The sequence below is a fragment of the Carya illinoinensis genome, chromosome 14 (assembly GCF_018687715.1).
Source record: "Carya illinoinensis cultivar Pawnee chromosome 14, C.illinoinensisPawnee_v1, whole genome shotgun sequence".
NCBI classification, from domain to species: domain Eukaryota; kingdom Viridiplantae; phylum Streptophyta; class Magnoliopsida; order Fagales; family Juglandaceae; genus Carya; species Carya illinoinensis.
Genome location: NC_056765.1, coordinates 612,459 through 630,575, shown reverse-complemented (window position 1 = coordinate 630,575; position 18,117 = coordinate 612,459). Strand labels below are relative to the sequence as shown.

General features: G+C 37.7%; 4 protein-coding genes across 11 annotated transcripts; 1 reads left to right on the top strand and 3 right to left on the bottom strand.

Moving 5' to 3' along the window:
• The first annotated feature begins 19 nt into the window (after window positions 1-19).
• Window positions 20-2,510, top strand: LOC122294328 (protein SENSITIVITY TO RED LIGHT REDUCED 1-like). Of its 2 annotated transcripts, none has more exons than XM_043102966.1 (2): window positions 20-191; window positions 1,340-2,510. In XM_043102966.1, exon 2 carries the CDS (start codon window positions 1,390-1,392, stop codon window positions 2,218-2,220), a length of 831 nt encoding a protein of 276 aa, XP_042958900.1. In that variant the 5' UTR covers window positions 20-191; window positions 1,340-1,389; the 3' UTR covers window positions 2,221-2,510. The 2 variants fall into 2 exon arrangements, with proteins under 2 accessions (XP_042958900.1, XP_042958899.1); XM_043102965.1 differs by having other exon boundaries at window positions 22-191; window positions 1,335-2,510.
• A 749-nt stretch (window positions 2,511-3,259) lies between these two features.
• LOC122294330 (uncharacterized protein At5g39865-like) lies at window positions 3,260-4,868 on the bottom strand. The gene has a single exon (XM_043102967.1). It carries the CDS (start codon window positions 4,482-4,484, stop codon window positions 3,654-3,656), a length of 831 nt encoding a protein of 276 aa, XP_042958901.1. The 5' UTR covers window positions 4,485-4,868; the 3' UTR covers window positions 3,260-3,653.
• Window positions 4,869-6,065: 1,197 nt separating this feature from the next.
• Window positions 6,066-13,049, bottom strand: LOC122294326 (probable ADP-ribosylation factor GTPase-activating protein AGD11). 7 transcript variants are annotated; one of them, XM_043102961.1, is made up of 11 exons: window positions 12,762-13,034; window positions 12,571-12,640; window positions 12,355-12,417; window positions 11,018-11,098; window positions 10,027-10,111; window positions 9,123-9,198; window positions 8,572-8,735; window positions 8,261-8,495; window positions 7,574-7,690; window positions 7,381-7,476; window positions 6,066-6,711 (listed from the first exon to the last, which is right to left on the bottom strand). In XM_043102961.1, exons 3-11 carry the CDS (start codon window positions 12,401-12,403, stop codon window positions 6,430-6,432), a joined length of 1,185 nt encoding a protein of 394 aa, XP_042958895.1. In that variant the 5' UTR covers window positions 12,404-12,417; window positions 12,571-12,640; window positions 12,762-13,034; the 3' UTR covers window positions 6,066-6,429. The 7 variants fall into 7 exon arrangements, with proteins under 7 accessions (XP_042958895.1, XP_042958896.1, XP_042958893.1 ...); XM_043102962.1 differs by having other exon boundaries at window positions 12,578-12,640; XM_043102959.1 differs by having other exon boundaries at window positions 12,355-12,442; window positions 12,762-13,033.
• Window positions 13,050-14,632: 1,583 nt separating this feature from the next.
• On the bottom strand, window positions 14,633-17,998 carry LOC122294323 (uridine 5'-monophosphate synthase-like). Its single transcript, XM_043102954.1, has 6 exons — window positions 17,106-17,998; window positions 16,680-16,763; window positions 15,925-16,007; window positions 15,734-15,821; window positions 15,340-15,594; window positions 14,633-15,042 (listed from the first exon to the last, which is right to left on the bottom strand). Exons 1-6 carry the CDS (start codon window positions 17,895-17,897, stop codon window positions 14,914-14,916), a joined length of 1,431 nt encoding a protein of 476 aa, XP_042958888.1. The 5' UTR covers window positions 17,898-17,998; the 3' UTR covers window positions 14,633-14,913.
• Between the last annotated feature and the right edge of the window lie 119 nt (window positions 17,999-18,117).

Sequence of the window (18,117 nt, the reverse complement as noted above, 5' to 3'; positions counted from 1 at the left end):
CTTTAATAACGACACAGATTTCACTATAACGGCAGCAACCAAACCTAGCACACAGTTCCAGAGGCTGCGGATCGAGGAAACGAGTTGAACCGGGTGGTTGATCTAACCCTTCCATCCACGACCACTCTACCTGTGTCCTCCCCTACCGTCCGCCATTGTTGCCTCTGCCGCCGCTCAACCACGCCTATACGGTATCATCAATAAAACCCAACTTTATTTTTTAAAATTATTAGTTCGTTATTCTATTATTTGGTGCAATGTTTTGCAAGATAGATGGTGGTGGGCAGAACAATATTTGCTAGCGTATGGAAAATTTTCTACTTTTAGAATCAAGGAGTTGACATTTTAGGATCGGACTGTGATTAATTCAGCTCTATTTTCCAATTGCTCTCAGGCGTAGATTTCCTGTGTTTCTGAGTTCAATTTTTGTTTAGCAAAGTACCCAGATGTTAGAGTCTTCCCTATTGCCATATCTTCTATTCTGTAGTGAGTGGAGAACAAGAAGAAGAAGAAGAACCCATTTCATTTATCATGAGCATAATACACGCGTGATACATTCCGTGCCTTACCAAAAAAACCGATTGTCTAACCGCACATTGTCTAACCTAATCCGATTCTCTCTAACCCATGCTGTCATGCGCTCATCGTGTTCCCTTGTAAGCAAATCAAATTATCATACTGAGTGAAATATATCAGCCCCTTCCAAATGAGAACATTACTGAGAATCGACAAGGAATTCCGTCCAATACTGGCTTTTCTTGGGTTCAATATTGGTAATGTAGTTAATACAACAATAAACCTCATGTGAATTATATGTCGATGGCCGAATCAAATCCAAACGAACAAAATGTTGAATTCAATTGTGTTGCTCTCTAGTTGGGGAGGGATGGTTACGTTTATAATTTTCCGTTTTGTCCTAGATTGTTAAGTTGCAATAAATGATCATTATCTATTGCTAATTTGCTTAGGATCCTATGCTTGAGGTGTCAGACTGTGTCTTGGTTCCTCAATTGTAAAAGCATTTTAAAGTTGGCATGCTTAAATTATATACAAGCATTACCTCAATTCTCCCCATTTTATCTCTTCCCATTTTTCAAATTCATGGAGCGTGGCTGAGAGATATGAGCTTGCTAGATAACCACTGAGTTACTTTTCTGTTTCTCTTTCTGTGATGGTTGGTGTGCACCCTTGGAAAGCTGTATTATGGTATAACATTACTAGTGTCTCCCATTCCCCTTGATGAGAAACGAACCACCCCTCCATACTTTTTTCTCTTATGAAAATGAAGATAATCTGCCTCACCACTCACGTACATTCCATTTAACTTGCCCCAGAATAGTCCTGAAAGTGGCATATAATAAAAGAAGAGAAGAGAGGATCTTGACAGCAATGGCAGAATCTGCAAAAACCCTGACCATTGCCAAATGTTTAAATGGAGATTGGACAGTTGTTTTACCCCGTCGTGGAAGACAGAGGAAACACTTGCCAAGAATTAGATCTGTGGAACAGCAACAATCATGGGCTCCAACTGATCTTGAAACCAATCCTATCAGAACATCTAAATTAATGCAGAAGATGCAGATCTGCATTAAGAAAATTGAGAGCTCTCCATTCCACCGTATTTTACTGGATCAAATCCAAACTCCAGAAATCTTGCACTGCTTGCATAGGGTCCTAGGCTCAGAGTCAAAGATGCAAATGGTGATTTATGGCATAGGCAGCATCGAATCATATGAAGCCCCTCGACTGCAGCTTAGCCTTGCAATCTTGATGAAGAAAAAGTTGAGTTGGATTGGAGATATTGAGGTTTTCGACCCTATTCTTTCTGCTACAGAATCTCAGGTATTGGAAGCTCTAGGTTGTTCTGTTCTATCAGTAAATGAGCAAGGACATCGACGTGCTCTTAAGCCAACAATATTCTTTATGCCACACTGTGAGGCAGAGTTGTATGACAATCTATTGCATGCAAATTGGGGAGTGGAGCTACTGAATAGGGTAGTCTTGTTTGGAAATAGCTTTGAGACGTATGAGCAGCATGTTTCAGAGTTCAAGCACTCAGCTGTTGTTGATTCAGCAAGGCATATCTTGGCCATTCGTCCATTTACAAAGGAGTTTAAAATCAAGACAGTTTCAGATGATTATTTTGGTGCTTTCCATGATTCAAGTTGGCATTTTTTCAGCCCTGCCCTTGACACAGAGCTGCAGTTCATCAAAATTTGATGAAAATATCCTAGTGGTTTCAGTAATTGGTTGAAGATTGAAGCATATACACCCACACACACACACACACACACACACATATATATGTATACAAATTTTCTCTTGGAATGAATATTATCATAATTATTATTATCGGAATGCATGTAGAATGGGTTGTTTGTTGCAGTTGCTTGGTTTGGGGACCTAAACAACCCAATATTTAAGTCCGAATAGCAGTAGCTACCTCTCTTTAAAACACCTACTACCATTATGTAAATTTGTAATATTATTGTTGCCATCTTTCTTCGCAAGTGAAGTGCATATTTTTCACCCCCTTCTGCTTATACATTTCACAGGATATTATTGATGACCTTCTTATTGTCTTGTTGATGTTATATGGCTGAAAATCTGGAATTGATATTCTGAAAGACTTGCTCTTGCTGAGTGAGTGGGATAGATGTGTGAGTCTGTCAGCGGGCTTTGGATTGGTTATTACTTTTTGGAGGATCTTTGCCTTGCCAAATATAATTCAACTCCTATAATATTTTTCTTTATGCAATTCAACTCCTATAATTTGGAGTTGGCATCAAATTATATGAATCCTTATACTTTTATTTAATAAGGGTACCAAAACTATATAGGAACAAATGTATGAACATGAACAAAAGCACGTCTAAATATATGCACTCGTGTGCAATCAACCACGATGGATATTCAGGAGCATAAAAAGGTTTTAAGCAGATTAATCTCTTTAATAAATGATCATGTGGCAACATGCACTTCATTATGCAATGCCCAAAGTGCCACAACTGCACAGCATAAAACTAGTACTTCCATTCCTTGATAAGAGAGACACTTTCCCGGGCATAAAATAGAATTTATACACTAAAACCGAAATTTTATGCTTCATCAAAATGGCAGATTCAACCACAAAGTCATATCTACATCATTTATACAAACATTCTTCACATATCCATCCTCACAGAAAAAAATCTAATTGTAACAAATCCAGACTGGCTTGTTCCTTCCTTGAATCTTGTGCCACTAATACAAAATAACATTCAAAAACAAAATAATTGGGTATCAAATAGACCCATTTTGATTACAATACATCATTTAACAACATTTGCAAACCCTTTCAGTAGTTCAACTAAAATATTTACAATTCCATGTAGGAGACACCCTTTCCCCTCAACATGAAAAATACACTCAAGAACACACCCAAAACCAATTTTGCACTTTGAAATAACATACATTATTATCCAAAATGCTGTTCATAGAGAATGATTAGAACATCATCAATTCTCCCCAACCTATGACCAAGTTTTTTTTCTTCATCCAAAATAAAATTTTGGAGTCTAAAAACTCATCAATTATCAAACATTAATATCGTTGATTCTCCAATATAGCAGTTATTTATCAACAACAACAATTTGCATCTAAAAATGCCAAATTCAGTAACAGCAATACGGGCACCGAACCAAGCCGTTCTCGTTGCACTCCAGGCACCTCTTGACTCTATCTTCATCCTCGTCAAATACCTTTCTACTTCCATTGCAAGTATCGCAAGGCGCGAACCTCACGTCCCCGCAGCTCTCGCAGACAAACCCGGGTTTCTGAACAGGAAACCCTTTTAAAATTTTCGCCAATTCCCCAACTTCGAAGAGCTGCTTGATCACCTCAGCGCCTCCCAAGTAATTCCCTCTCACAAACACCTGTGGCAGGGTCACATTCTTCTCTCCCAACACACTCTGCAACTCTTTTCTGTATGCCGAGTCCATGGATACGTCCCGCTCATCGACCCACACCCGAAACCCCCGTAATATCATCCTCACCGCATAGCAGTCCTCGAAGGTCCTCCGAACTCCGCGTAAGCTCGTGAAGTACACAACGATTCGGTCTTCAGTGCCCGGTAAACGTTTCGTGGAGCTACCGGACCCCGAACCGATCGATTTTGTTGCAGGTTTGAGCTTGCTAGGCAGCAATTGGGATTGCGGTTGCGATTGGGGCTGCGATTCCTCTCCGTTTGTCGAGGATTCAAAAAAACTGCGGAGCTGCTTGACCTTACCTTTGATGGCATTGCCGGCGGACCGGACCGATTCGATGGAATTGTAGAGTTTCAGGAACGAACCGGAGCCGCTCCGGTCAAGACTCAGAGCGGCCTGGAGGTAGGGTTTCTGAGGGGAAACAGTGGAGGTCGGGTTGCTCAAGGTAAGGGAGCGATTGAAGAACGATGAGGATTTGGATTTGACCGAGAATTCCGCGTGATTCTCGAATTCCGCCATAGAGAAACGTAACAAATTCAACAAAAATTTGTAGCTTTTTTCTTGAAATTTATTTTCTGGGGAAGGTGGTAACGAAATCAAGGAGACGTTTGGATAATTGAAATTAGGTCCGAAACCCAGAGAAATCAAGGCTTCCCGGGGAACAAACTTGGGCGAATAAGAATACGGGCGGTGAGGGTGGATCTGCACTGTTGAAACAACGATCGGAAGGCAGTGGGATGATCGAGCTAATCCGATGAAACTGGCGCTGAAGGTGGGCGATTACGTCAGGGGCGTCTGTCTTCGGTAGTCGCAGAGGAAGGGAGAATAGGAGAGGAGCTGAATTCAAAAAGGAAGCTGCTTTTTGGAGACGAAAGAGAAATAAGAATAGACGTAGCTTCAAAGGTAACAACTTTAGTGTTATTAATTTATTGAAAATAATAAAATACGTGAGGGGTGGGCCAACAACCCACTTTTTCTCCTTTAATACAAATTAAATACGCGGTTAAAATTTAAATTATTGTCTCTCCTGTAATTTAAAAAAATAATGCTGCCATACAATTATTTAAAAAAATTAAAGTTTATTATTAAAAATAATTTTTTTTATATAAATTTTATATTTATTTATTTATTTTTAAAGTAATTACACGATTCTTAGATATTCACGACCGTAAATTTCTATTTCAAATTTAAGTTAGGTTGAGACAAAGAATGCTAATAATCTTAAAAAATAAAAATAAAAAATCTTACTTACAGTTGAGATACACATTATTGCTGTTAAAACGTCCCTAAATGAAACCTAACCCCAAAGATTCGTTGGTTGTTTGTCACCCTATCTTCTTCTAAGGCAAAAATGCAACCTTTATTTAAGACATCCTCATAATTCTGGGTCTATGCTTGTAGCAATGGTTTCCCAAGGATTCATGGCTAGCATAAATTATTCTTTATCTTTGTTCTTTCTGTTTATTTGTTTGCTTGTTTTCCTTATAGAAATTGATTTGTGTAAATTCTGTGTACTCGCCATTTTTTATTAAGCTGCGACGGTTTTCTGAATTAATGTTTTCGTAGAGTTGCAGAAACTGAAAGTTGATATCCAGTCTCCCGGGTGCATGGCACAAGACATTGACAAAAGCACTGAACAGCATCAGAGCTTTCTCCATTCCATATTCGAATTTTAGTCATGTTCCATTATGTAAAGCTGTAGGAAAATTCCCTGGCTTGAGACTTTGCAAGTGCTTCAAACGTTTTATCTATGAAGATCTCTTCTGGGTAATCGTTTTCTTTCCTTTCTTTTTGTTGTAGTTGTTGTTTTGGAGGTTAGGACTTGGGGGAGTATTAGTATTTGCAAGTGCTCAAATCCTCTTTCTTTTGAAGTAGGATTTTTGTCTGCATTGATATGGAGCCAATCATGACCTTAGGTATAAGTTAATCCATGGTTATGGAGTTTACAGATCCCGGATTGCTATACTTTTTGTACGTTGATTTGAATGCTCTATCCCCATTAGTGGATCATATTCATCATAAATTGTGTATGGAAACAACATATCCGCCTCATTGATTTTTAAGACAAATCTCAAATCTGACTGCCTAGTGAAATCCTACTTCAGAACCTGGTTACAAGAATGAAATACATGTATCTCCCATTTAAAGGATTCTCGGACATCACAGCTATATATCGATTCAAGTTGACTGGATAATATCGAAATACAGTCTCTGCTAAGAATGACAAAACTGAAGTGGGAAGGTAGAGCTTTATGCATAATCTCCAAATCTTTTTGAAAAATAGTTGCACAGCCCTATATGTTTACATGCCATATTACTCACATTTTCAGGCTTTCAGCTTGGTAGTTAAGAGGAATTGGTTAGAATTTGTGTATTGAGAAGAATCGATGTTTTGCCCTTAAAACATATGAGAGGATAAACTTGACTGGGCTATGGTGTATTCATTAACTTCTAATTATGCCTGCTATTGAGTAAGAGGAACACACTCAAGCTCAATCTCCAGCACACCTCTCTCAACCTTCTGCAGTCTGAGACTGATTTCCTGTCTGACCCTCCCATCTTCTAGGTTGATGACACTATCTTTTACCAGGGTGTTATCCTTGCTTGCCAACCACTTCCCAAGCTGCATCGACTCATTGATCACGGAGTTCTCATAGGCTTTGGCAGCAACGACAAGGGGTTGAATGTCAATTTCGGCCTCACCCATGAAATCATCATTCTTGAATGTATCTTTGTCATAGACAAGCTGAATAAAATCATACGAAAGAAAAAAAGGTATTAACAAAAGCTGGAGGTTTTACATTTCATGCCAGTGTCACCGTCAAGTAATGATGTCTCACCTGATCGGAATCGGCAATTAGCGGAAAATTTCTTTCATTGAAAAAGCCAGAAAAGAATAAACCAGAAATATGTATGTATGATGATCTCATATTTGATTTTGGTTGCTAAAGACATAGGAGCGACTTGTTGGGTGAGGAGGGGGTGGTAAACTGTACTACGAAATTCATCTTAGAATATGTTAAAGATTTCTTTTACTTGTACTCCATGTTCTTGGCCTCTGGAATTCTACGGAGGTTCTGTCTTGGCAATTAAGAGAGCCAATTCATGACTCCTCTCTAGCAAGAAAGGCCCTAAGAAAAGATTATCCTGCCAAAAAGGTTCACTTATATTGAATGAAATAAGAAGCTCTTATCCTATCTAATTGCCTCCCAAGACAAGCATGCAGATGGAATAAGTAACACATGTTCTATCCAGGAAAGGATCAATTGGTCTCATATGGAAGGAGTGTCTTTGGCAATAAATGACAGCCAAAAACTCTGACCAATATTTGCATAAGAATGTTCCCCATGGGATAGTCCAATTTTTGTTCATATGCTATTTTTTAAATGATTTCACACCATAAAATTCAGCATACCACTTTTAGAGGAGGAATGTTTTCTGGAATTGACAGCATCAGGCTTTCATTCCACACTGGGTTCAGGTTACTCTTGATGACACGTGTCTTTACTGACTGCAATAATATATATGGAGGAGTTATATTTTAAATACAGACGTATCTATTTCTTTGTGAAAGAAAATAGTAATAATGTCGAGGAGAAGAGGCTCACTTGATGACCAAGCGCAAGGATGACATAGGGGTCACTAGTCATAACATCCCGGATAGCTAGATTGGTGCCTCTAACCACATTGACCTTTATCAATCCAATGAATTCAACCATGCCTACCTATAAAGAGTACATTTAAAGAAATAAGATTCAGTACCCATATCAAGCCAAAATTTGATTTGGATAACATATTTTAATGCCTTTTCTTTCAATCAAATTGTTTAATATAAAATAACTTCAGGTTCCCATTTCATTTTCCAAAGTAGACAAGAACGAATGAAAATTTATATCATGGAGGGAATATAAAGTTTTAATATCATTATTACTCAGATTCATGTATGTGTAATTCCAGATGCCTTTGAATGCTAGAACTTTCTATTCACAATTTTTCTAAAGGGCCTAGATGTTTGTCCATTCTCATTGCAAAGAAAAACCACAAATTGATGTGTTTTTGCATGTGCCCGGGATCAATTCAAAATGTATCTCAGAACTATGGGAATTGTCGTATCTCTTCAAAGGAGTGATTTGGGGTTTAGAAAAAATCAACCCAAAATTCTCCAACCTTAAGAATGAAAAGAAAATGAAATTTCCAGTCACATATTATATTTCCACAGCCAGATGCAAAGACAAGTTCATCCAATCACCAGGTACCTGATAAGAAATGCATTAACCAAATCAAGAAGTCGTTACCAATAAGTTGCTCTTCTTAGAGGCCTTGTGCTCATTGTCTTTTCTTCCCCAGTTGCTGCAAAATGCCTGGCCAATACGATTTCTAGTTGTTTGTTTCTCATATTGTTTCTTATCTTGGGCAGAGTAGGTGCTCAAAGAACTGCTTGGGCTTGATGAACTCCTTTTATGAGATGGTGAGAAGGGGCAAGACATCGAATCATCAGAATTCAGAAATTCTAGCTGCTCATATTTTCTCCTGAATTCAGGAACATCTTGGATTTAGATAGGGATATGCTTCATTCACAAGTATGATAAGTACTGTAATTCATTACCTAATAAAATTAACCCGGTCCTCAATAGAGGACTCTGGTTTTGGTTTCTTAAGTTTATCTGGAATGCAAGCTTCATACTTCTTGTTAACTTCAAAATTTCCACCCAGAATTTCCAAAGCCTCAACTTGTTCATCTGTCCATTCATCTAGCTTCATTGACAAAACCTGACACAGTTGCACATGAAATGAGAACATCTAATTCCAGACTTCATCAGAGGGGTGGGGCAAGAGGGTGTGGCAGCAATAGTTGCAATAAAGCCTGTTATTTGGGTGGTGATTCCTGCTTGTTACATCTATATCAGCACGCTCTCTCTCCATGAACTAAGATCCATATTCAATAAAATTCAAAAGTCTCAAAGTGGACAGATGATGCCAATGCAAAGTTATGGTTATGTGATCTCTAACTAGGGAATTCCATATTCAATAAAATTCAAAAGTCTCAAAGTGGACAGATGATGCCAATGCAAAGTTATGGTTATGTGATCTCTAACTAGGGAATTCTGTTTTAGAAGACTATGTCAAGGAACATATTTGGGTACCATGGAACCATACCTTTGAAATATGCACACCAAGGCTTCTATGTACACCGGAACACTTGATACAAATAAATACTCCGAGACTTAAGGATCTGACATCGACCAGATATAATTAGGATGCAAGCAAATATGAGCTATTGATTTGCCAAAAATAAACTTCAATGAACATCGTGAGACTCAGGAGTTTCCCTTCTCCATTAATCATTGAGAAATCATAAGATCTGTATGTTGAATGATAGCATCATTGAAATAAGATCACGGAATAATGATTTCATCTTTAATCATAACAAAAACAGCAGTACTTCAGAGAGAGAGAGAGAGGATTCCTTTCTAATAAGAAGAAGATAAAAGATTCAGTGGCAACGAACTAAAACAAAAAACAAAAAAAACATGGGAAGCAAAAGCTATATTTATTTTCAGAGTCCAACTGTCCTGGGAACCCTTTCACTAGACACACCTCTTACCCGAGCCATCCACTCCTATGATTTGCCGAATATGTTGAAGATAGTGCTTAACAACTGGGATGGAGTGCATGCCATTCCTCTCGAATGACATGTATAACCTACTTAGGAACATTTGAGGGAGCCATTAGCTTGGCTTCAGGTTTATATTCCAGCAAACGCAAAAAAAAGTGGTGGTTTTTCCAGATGCACTTAATTTTCAAGCTTGACCTAGAACTTATTATGTTTACATGTGGGAAGTGGAGTCTAACAATTGATGGGGTGAGGCAGAACACCAAAGGTTTAGTTTTTAAGAGTGAAAAATAGGGGGATTATGATCAAACTCGTTGGTGACTGCGGCCCCCATGAAAGACCAAGTTTTGAAGCTTGATTGCTACCAGAAGTGAAGCATTCTAGATTAGAAGTATACAAGGAATTAGGAAATAAATAAATCCTATTTAACCTGATATGATAACTTACACCCATTTTGGATCAGGAGATCCACAATCTGCACAGAACATATTGCCGGATTGATGTGAAAGACTCTCCAACCTTTGTTGAGGACCTGATTAATAAAAACTATAAGTCTATGAAGTCATGCAAGGTTACATGAGCTTTATCAAGCAGTTCAATCACAGGATTTCATATGAGGTATCATGTCCTTTAAATACTGAGATCTGCATACCTATAATCTTAAACATCACAAAATTGAAGTACTTTACAGAGAGTGCACACGACAAGGCAAGCATTTACCAGCATTTTTGGCCAGAAATTCTTGAGAGAATGAAAAAAATCATTCAGCGAAAGGAAAAAAAAAAAAAAAAATCAGATTTCAGAGCAAACATATGGCATGAAAATCACCTATTTTGATACATATAATTTCCCTATGAGCAAGACCTGTGATCTAAAGTATTATATGAAATTGATAGCCAGCATTCATGCATAGGGCATCAATTTACATGTGCATATAAATGAAGTTCACTTTAGCTTAGGAACCCAGAGTTTGGTAAACATCCAGCGAGAGAAAAGTTTTCTAGCTCTCTTGTGAGAAACTAAGGAGCTTTAATAACTCAACACACTTTTTTTTTAAGTAATAACTTGACACACTTCATAGTGGTAATATAGTAACTTTAGTCGCTAATTAACCTTTTATTTTTCTGGGAACTGATCAAATGATCTGTTTATAGATACTCATCATCCTGATTCTCATCATCCTCTCCTCATCCTATGATGTGGCATTAGATGATTGGAGACTATTTATTATATTTTACTTGTAAACCTATCATCTAATGCCACATCATAGGATGATGAGAAAATGGATGATGAATAGATTTTTTTCATGTTTATAATTCCTTAAATAAGCCTTTGTTTCTTATTTGTTTTCAATTGATAATTGACATTCATAAAAAGGTTGAAAAATTGGCTCAAGGGGTTTTTAAACAAGTAACTTAAACATTAAGTCTCAACACACCAGGATTTGACATTCGATTGCTTTGTAAACTCCAATTTGGTGTATCTGAACATAGGAGATCATATAAGCTTGACATGGAACCTACACGGAACATTTTTAATCATATAATCAGAACATCATTAAAAAAATCATGTTTGGCAAGAAGAAAGTACAATTACATCATGTGCTTCTTCTCCAAAAGAGAGCTATGTCTGATATCAAAAGAGGACAATGCTATTGACAATTGAATAGCATCAAGCAATCATGAAATGATACAATAAGCTTAAAGATGACAATGCTATTGACAATTGAATAGCATCAAGCAATCATGAAATGATACAATAAGCTTAAAGATCTAAAGAATGAGCAAAAACCAAAGAAGCTTACTAATACATTGATACGCACACCCTCCCAGAAGATGAAAAAAATAGATTGAAATGACTCTTTGCTTTTACTTGGGTATAATATGTAGCTCACAAGTGATCACCTTACTCAACAGCAGATACTTGAACTTGAGAAAACAGATTTAAACTATTGAAAGGCCTAAACTTCAAAATGAAAGAGCAACTATGGTTAATGCATATAAAAATCATTTCAAATGGACAAAACACTAAGGATTAGTCTTATAAAAAAACCATTAATATGGAAATAGAAACCGGAACAATTACAAGCCAGCGCCATTTATCCTGACAAACAGATGAAAAGATGAGATTATGAAGGCAGTTTGTAATTTAAGCACAGAGTGCCAGGCAACTGTTATTGCTACGACACATGATCCCCAAATCCAACATACCAGGCTCACCTTGGCCAAGAGTTATCCAACGGAAGAGCACCATTGAACCAACACGTACGCACAAGCAAATTTAGAATACAACAATACTTGACCACACGATCAAGTTTCTTAGAAACATTCTTATGGTTAACCTAAATACTCCAAAATGAGGCATCCCTGAGCACTTTAAGGCCAAAAAACTTAAGCAGGCTCGTTAAGCACGTCTCATGAGCTGCCTGTGTACACAAAAGGCACACAGCTTTTGTTCCTTATCTATTTGAGCCCTCCTACGTATCAGCTCATGAGGCATATTTCTTCATGTGAGACCAATCTTTAAAGGGGAAAATCACAAACTTAAAAAAAAAAAAAAAAAAAAAAGATTATATGCTTTGCTTCTTCTTTTTATGTGGTATTTAAACAAATTTTTATTTTTTAACCAGAGTTCGCTTTTCTATATATGAATTTGCGATGGTTTCCTCCTCCAGATGATTTTACATAACGCGCAAAGATTCATGTTTCGCTCTTGCAAAAGTAAATTTCGGGACAGAAAATTCTGAAAAATATTTTCATACGTTAAAAAAATAACCTGAAACATTGTCGGGATCACAATTCTCCCGCCGTGTAGACGTCTCCATTCCTCCAATTTCCGCTACACAAATCACGAAAACCGCTATCTGAGAACAGCCATTTTATTATTTCCTTCGCTGCATACAAATTTAGCAGTTGTCCAGGACAAATGCAATTCAAAAACTTTATATGGAAGAATCACAACATATAAAACAGAAAAGAAAGGAGTATATACCTCTTACAAACAGAAACACTCGATTGCTAAATAATCTGAATGAAAACGAGGGCTCTTATCAGCTTCTTTGCTGCATGAAACAAAAAGGGTATTCAAAAGAAAAGCCAAAAATCAAACATGTAGGTGAGAAATATATGCCAGTGTTCAAAATTAACGAGAAAACAAGCTAAACGTCAACGAAAGACTCTTACGGATTAAGAAAAGCATGTCTTGGCTCAGGAAGGCTCAAACTTTGGGATCATGCAGAGGAAAAAGTAGAAGACGAAATGGACAAACTCCAAAAAGGAACATGCGTTTATAACTTTCTTGCCTGCATGTAATTGGATGTTGGAAAGACAAGAAAGAAAATATTCAGGAAAATCAGAAGAGATCCATACGAGGAATATGCTGCACTGGTTTTTTCCAAAAAGAATTATTTTTTTCTTATATTTTCACGTTATTATTATTATTATTATTATTTTCCAAAAAAACTTGTTTCATAATAATAATAGAATGCGAATGCCACCAAAGAAAATGTGGGACAATCGTTGGGGAATGAACTAGTCCTGCTGGTTGATTCTTTAACGAGTGGCGGGCGCATACATATTCAGTTAGAACAAGCCCCACGTGCCCCTTCGCGCGTACCTTCTAGACGCAGACACCCAATAAATTATAATAGTTGGTATATACATATATAAAAAAAAATATATATATATATATATAATTATGAGAAATATTTTGGATATAAAAGAATTATATAAAAATAAATTCATAAACTGATTTGTCTTAATATGATATGTCAGATTATAAAATAGATCTAATAGATCTCATAAAATTATATCAACTTGTGAGTTTACTTTTATATAATATATTTATATATGTAGCAATTTTCATTATCATAAGACCTTTTTTTTTTTTGTGTAAATAGTAAAATCACCTCATTATCTACAAATTATTTTTTAATGAATATTTCATTTTTCATCTTGCGTTTGTTGTACATTGACTTTTCAGACAAGTTTACTGGTTATAATTTTATATATTTTTATTCATAAATTATCATCAAATAATAATTTATTCTCTTATTTGAAGTTTTAATTTTGATTCTTTTTATAGGGACTTCACAAATCTTACAAAATAGAATTTAATAATGCTAAGAAAATTGGAAAAAATATAGAAAATAAATAGATTAGGACAAGTTTCTAAACTTTGTTTACATTCTTTAAAGAGTAATGTTACATACAGTCGTGGAATTGCAAACGCCGTGCAATCGCTTTGAAAAAAAGTAAGGTCCACGATTAAAAAGTTAGTTTTTTTTCATGTGGATTCCATATTAATTCATTTTTTTCAAAGCGACTGCATGCCACTTGCATAATTACGACTGCAAATATCATTTCTCTTGTTTAAAATATAAGATAGGGTCAAAGGGGAGGGGTTGGGTAATACACTTATGCTAATGGCGCGTGAGAGTGATTGGATAAGGCTGCCAACATATTTTTGCGTTTTATTTTTTATTCATTTATTTTTTATGGTGCAGGTTGCTAACTGGCTACGTGCGCGTGAGAGTGCTCGGTATAAGTCAAACGTGTTGTCCACGTCTTGACGTTGCCAACAATCTTACAATCTATTCTTGTTCTGGTCTATGCACCAACATCAATTCCCTCGTCTAAAGCTTTTTCATAAGGCAATTTGAGTCACATTTTCAGACAGACAAAAGCGAAGCTTTAACAAACCATAGAATATTTTTTTGGGAAGGAATTAAATCAAATTTGAATTTTTACTGTACAAGTACCCCATTTGAACCTCAGAACCAGGCAAATGCATTGGCAGCCTTCCAGATGTAGCACAACATCCTTAAATGAAAGACCAAAGCTCCAAGTAAAAGGTTCCAAACATGAAGAAACAAAACTTTTTAAGTACATGGTCATGCATCCATTTCGATTCATGCCAATTCTGTTTCTCGAGTCCCTTGAAAATATAATAGCAACCCATTTGTCAAAAAATATGATTGTCATTGGACATTTCATCTTTGGTTGTCAGTATTCCCCTATGGGCATCAAGTTTTAATGCGAAGGAAACAAGTGTATTTAGTTTAAACTGTTGTTCTTCTCATTCAAGTTTCACAGATACAGAAGAAGTTTACCAATCTCATACCGCATTAAACCTCTAACATGGTTTATATAAGTAATACAGACAAGCGGAGATTCAACGATTGCAAGTACAAAAAGGCTTGCAAACATGATATCAAGCAGAAGAAAAATGTGGCATTGCCCCCAAAGATTTCATTTGAGTATGATTTTTATTCATCCATTGATTCAAACACGATACAACCAGAAGTAAACCAGGGGACCAGACCTATATAGAATCTTAGGTGCATTTGGCCAAGTATGCATCCCAGCCCTGTAGACGGTATTCCCGGGCTGCCTCTGCTGGGTTTGCTGCCTTTATGATTCCACGGCCCACAATTATTATGTCACTACCTCTATCATATATGACCTGGAAGTGGAAGATGATTTTTCTCAGTCATGAAAGCTGCAACAATTCATCATCACAATAGAGAGAAAGTGCAGAGAAGAGTGGTCGTCAAATACAAGCCCATAGGAAGAATAAATCTGAGGGATTGTCATCCAATAATTTCCTCTTTGCTAATGATTCCAGAAATTGGAGCCCATTGAATGAAATTGCAAGAAGTCACGTTATTTTGCACGACTCTTTATCTTTTGCCAAACAAAGAAAGAAAGAGAAAAAGTATCCCAACATGGAGAGAACAAGAGAACACCAGATGGGACTTACAGAATATGGAGTGTTGTATTGCTGGCCAAGTGCATCACCACCTGTTACCATTTGGACTCCAGGTGTGGCCTGAATGAATGCTGGATTTATAGGTGCCCCTGGCCATGATGCTGGGTTAACCGAGATGAAGCCAACCACAAAATCAGAGTGATCCTCCGCAATTTTTATTGCTGCTGCTGTATAGTCTCCCTTGGCGAGGTTACCAGCTGAGCTCATTTCCGCAAGCAACAACAGGCCTCGACCACGAGGCAAACCCTAAGTACAGTACATAAAGTGGTTGAAATTAGAGTAGGATTCTTTTGTGGCCTTCCAATGGTCAAGCTACCAAGTAAAAGAAACATTAAAGCTATAAATCAGTTCAAAAGTCAAACATTAAAAAAAGATTAGTTGAAACCTTCAACTTCAGTCCATCAACAATTCCAGGACCAGAAATTATGTGGGCATTGACTATATCAGCCCAATCCAATATATGAAAGATACCTCTAGAATAAAAAAGGGGAAGCTGTCAGGCAAAGACAAAGATATAATAGAAATGGAAATTAAAAAAAAAAAAAAAAAAAACAAGTGGAGGGAAGCTTATTTCACCCTTCATATTGCATTGTCACTGTGTTACCAATGTCTGCAAACTTACGGTCTTCAAAGATCAAGAAATTATATTTATCAGCAATCTACAATAGAATAAACAAGTGAGTTAGATAAAATATGCAGCAAATTCAACTAAACAAATGCTCATAAGAGCCACATGATATAAGACATGTTAATTGTTCTCAAAAGCAAAAGTACCGTTAAAATATTAACAAGGCCACCATCTCTCACCAAGTTTAGACATCGATGATGAAAACAACAAGTAACTTGGTTTCCAATTTAGAAAGAGAAAAATGTAATCACTTTATCAAATCAACATGAAAAAGAAGTACAAAAGAAAGAAAAACAATTAAGGAGGTCAACATTCTTGAGCAATTTTAATATGCTGATCCATTTCTTCCCAATTAATAAGGCTTTGCAACAATGACTGACGTTTTGTAATTGTACCTTTACCCCATAAAATATAGAAAGAGCCATTCAACTTCCTTGAGAAGTTCAAACAAGGAAGTTCAAACGCACAATAAAGTAAACTATCCTTCAAACATCAAGTAACACTGCTACATTATGCAGAATATTTGATGTCAAACAACAACAAGCTTGTGAATGTCTAAATGTCCACATATCGAGTAACATTTCTTCTTTGGTCCGACAACCCAATTAAACTTAATCTTGACGGCACATGTCATAAGACCAAATATCTGAAACAAACAAAAATCTGTCAAAGTAGAAAACAGAAGGAGATGAGCAAGTCATACGGAGCGAAGTTTAGAACCAAAATCTGGTGTGAAGTCGGGCAATATATCCACATGGGTTTTCAACATGCATATCTCCTGGCCAACCTGCATTAATATTTCAACAGAATAGCTGAAGAAGAGGCATATAAGAAAGGTTAAGAGTGCAAAATAAACACTATCTTTGACTTTGTCTCTCGCCTGACAAGGACCAATAAATGAATAGAGGCCAGTTTTCAGGCCCAACCCAACTTCTAACTGACCGTAAGTCTGTGTCGGAGAATATGCATCATCAATGAGTCCATCATCTAGTAAACAAAAGCCCAAAAAAGTTTTTCTTCCTAGTTCCTAGGATAATGCCAATTCTTGTACTTCTACCTGCCCAGAAAATTTTTAGAATTTTTTTTTTTTTCCAGAAACTAACCGAAGGGTCTTTTTTGGTCCCCGTACCTTCTCGGCCAAGTCCAGCAACTCCTTGGCGGTCCCAACGTCGGCAGCCAAACAGAGATTGCTCTCCTTCTCCACCATCACTTCAAACAGCCTCTTCCCCGTGGGATTCTTGGTCAGCTTGACCCTCTCTCCAAACCCCAAAGCCTTAACACTGACCGGCTTCGGCTTCGGCACCGCCACCATCCTATTCTCCTCCAAGAATCTCAACACCAAGCTCTCCATCTCCTCCTCCACCTTCCCCTTCTCCCTCAGAATCCTCACCATCTCCGTCAGCTTGATCATCGCGTGGAGCTTAATCCCCTTCGCCTCGAGGTTCTCCCTCCCCCCCTGCTCGCGGTCGATCAGAACGACGGCGTCCTGGACCTTAAGTCCGGCAGTGCGCAAGGGCTCGGCGGTCTCGAGAACGGAGGCGCCGCTGGTGACGAGGTCCTCAATGATGAGGCAGGTCTGGTCCTTGGAGAAGACGCCCTCGATGGACTTGGCGGTGCCGTAGTCCTTAACCTCCTTGCGGCGCATGAGCATGGGAACATTGTGGGATACGGAGACGCAGGTGGCGATGGGGAGGGCGGTGTAGGGGACGCCGCAGACGACATCGTAGTGGGTGGAGGGAGGGAGGGAGGAGATTACGGTTTGGGAGATTTGGGAAAGGAGGGTTGGGTAGGATACGATGAGGCGGAGGTCGATGTAGATCGGGGAGGAGATGCCGGACTTAAGTTTGAAGTTGCCGAACTTGACGGCAGATATCTCGTGAAGTTGAATGACCAAGGACTCCATGGACGGCGAAGATGACATTCTCGGAGTTATATCTATTTGCTTTTCTTTCTAGCTCGATGTCCGTATGTGTGTGGGGTTTTGTGTGACTCGGGGGGTTTCACTTCCACTACGTATGAATGAGTGCGATGCTCTTTTTATTATGCCTTTCCACTTTCCACAAAAGGCAATGCTACTCACAGAAGAATATTTTTTTAAACATTTTAAAATGGAAAATATTTAGATGTAAGTTTACATAAAA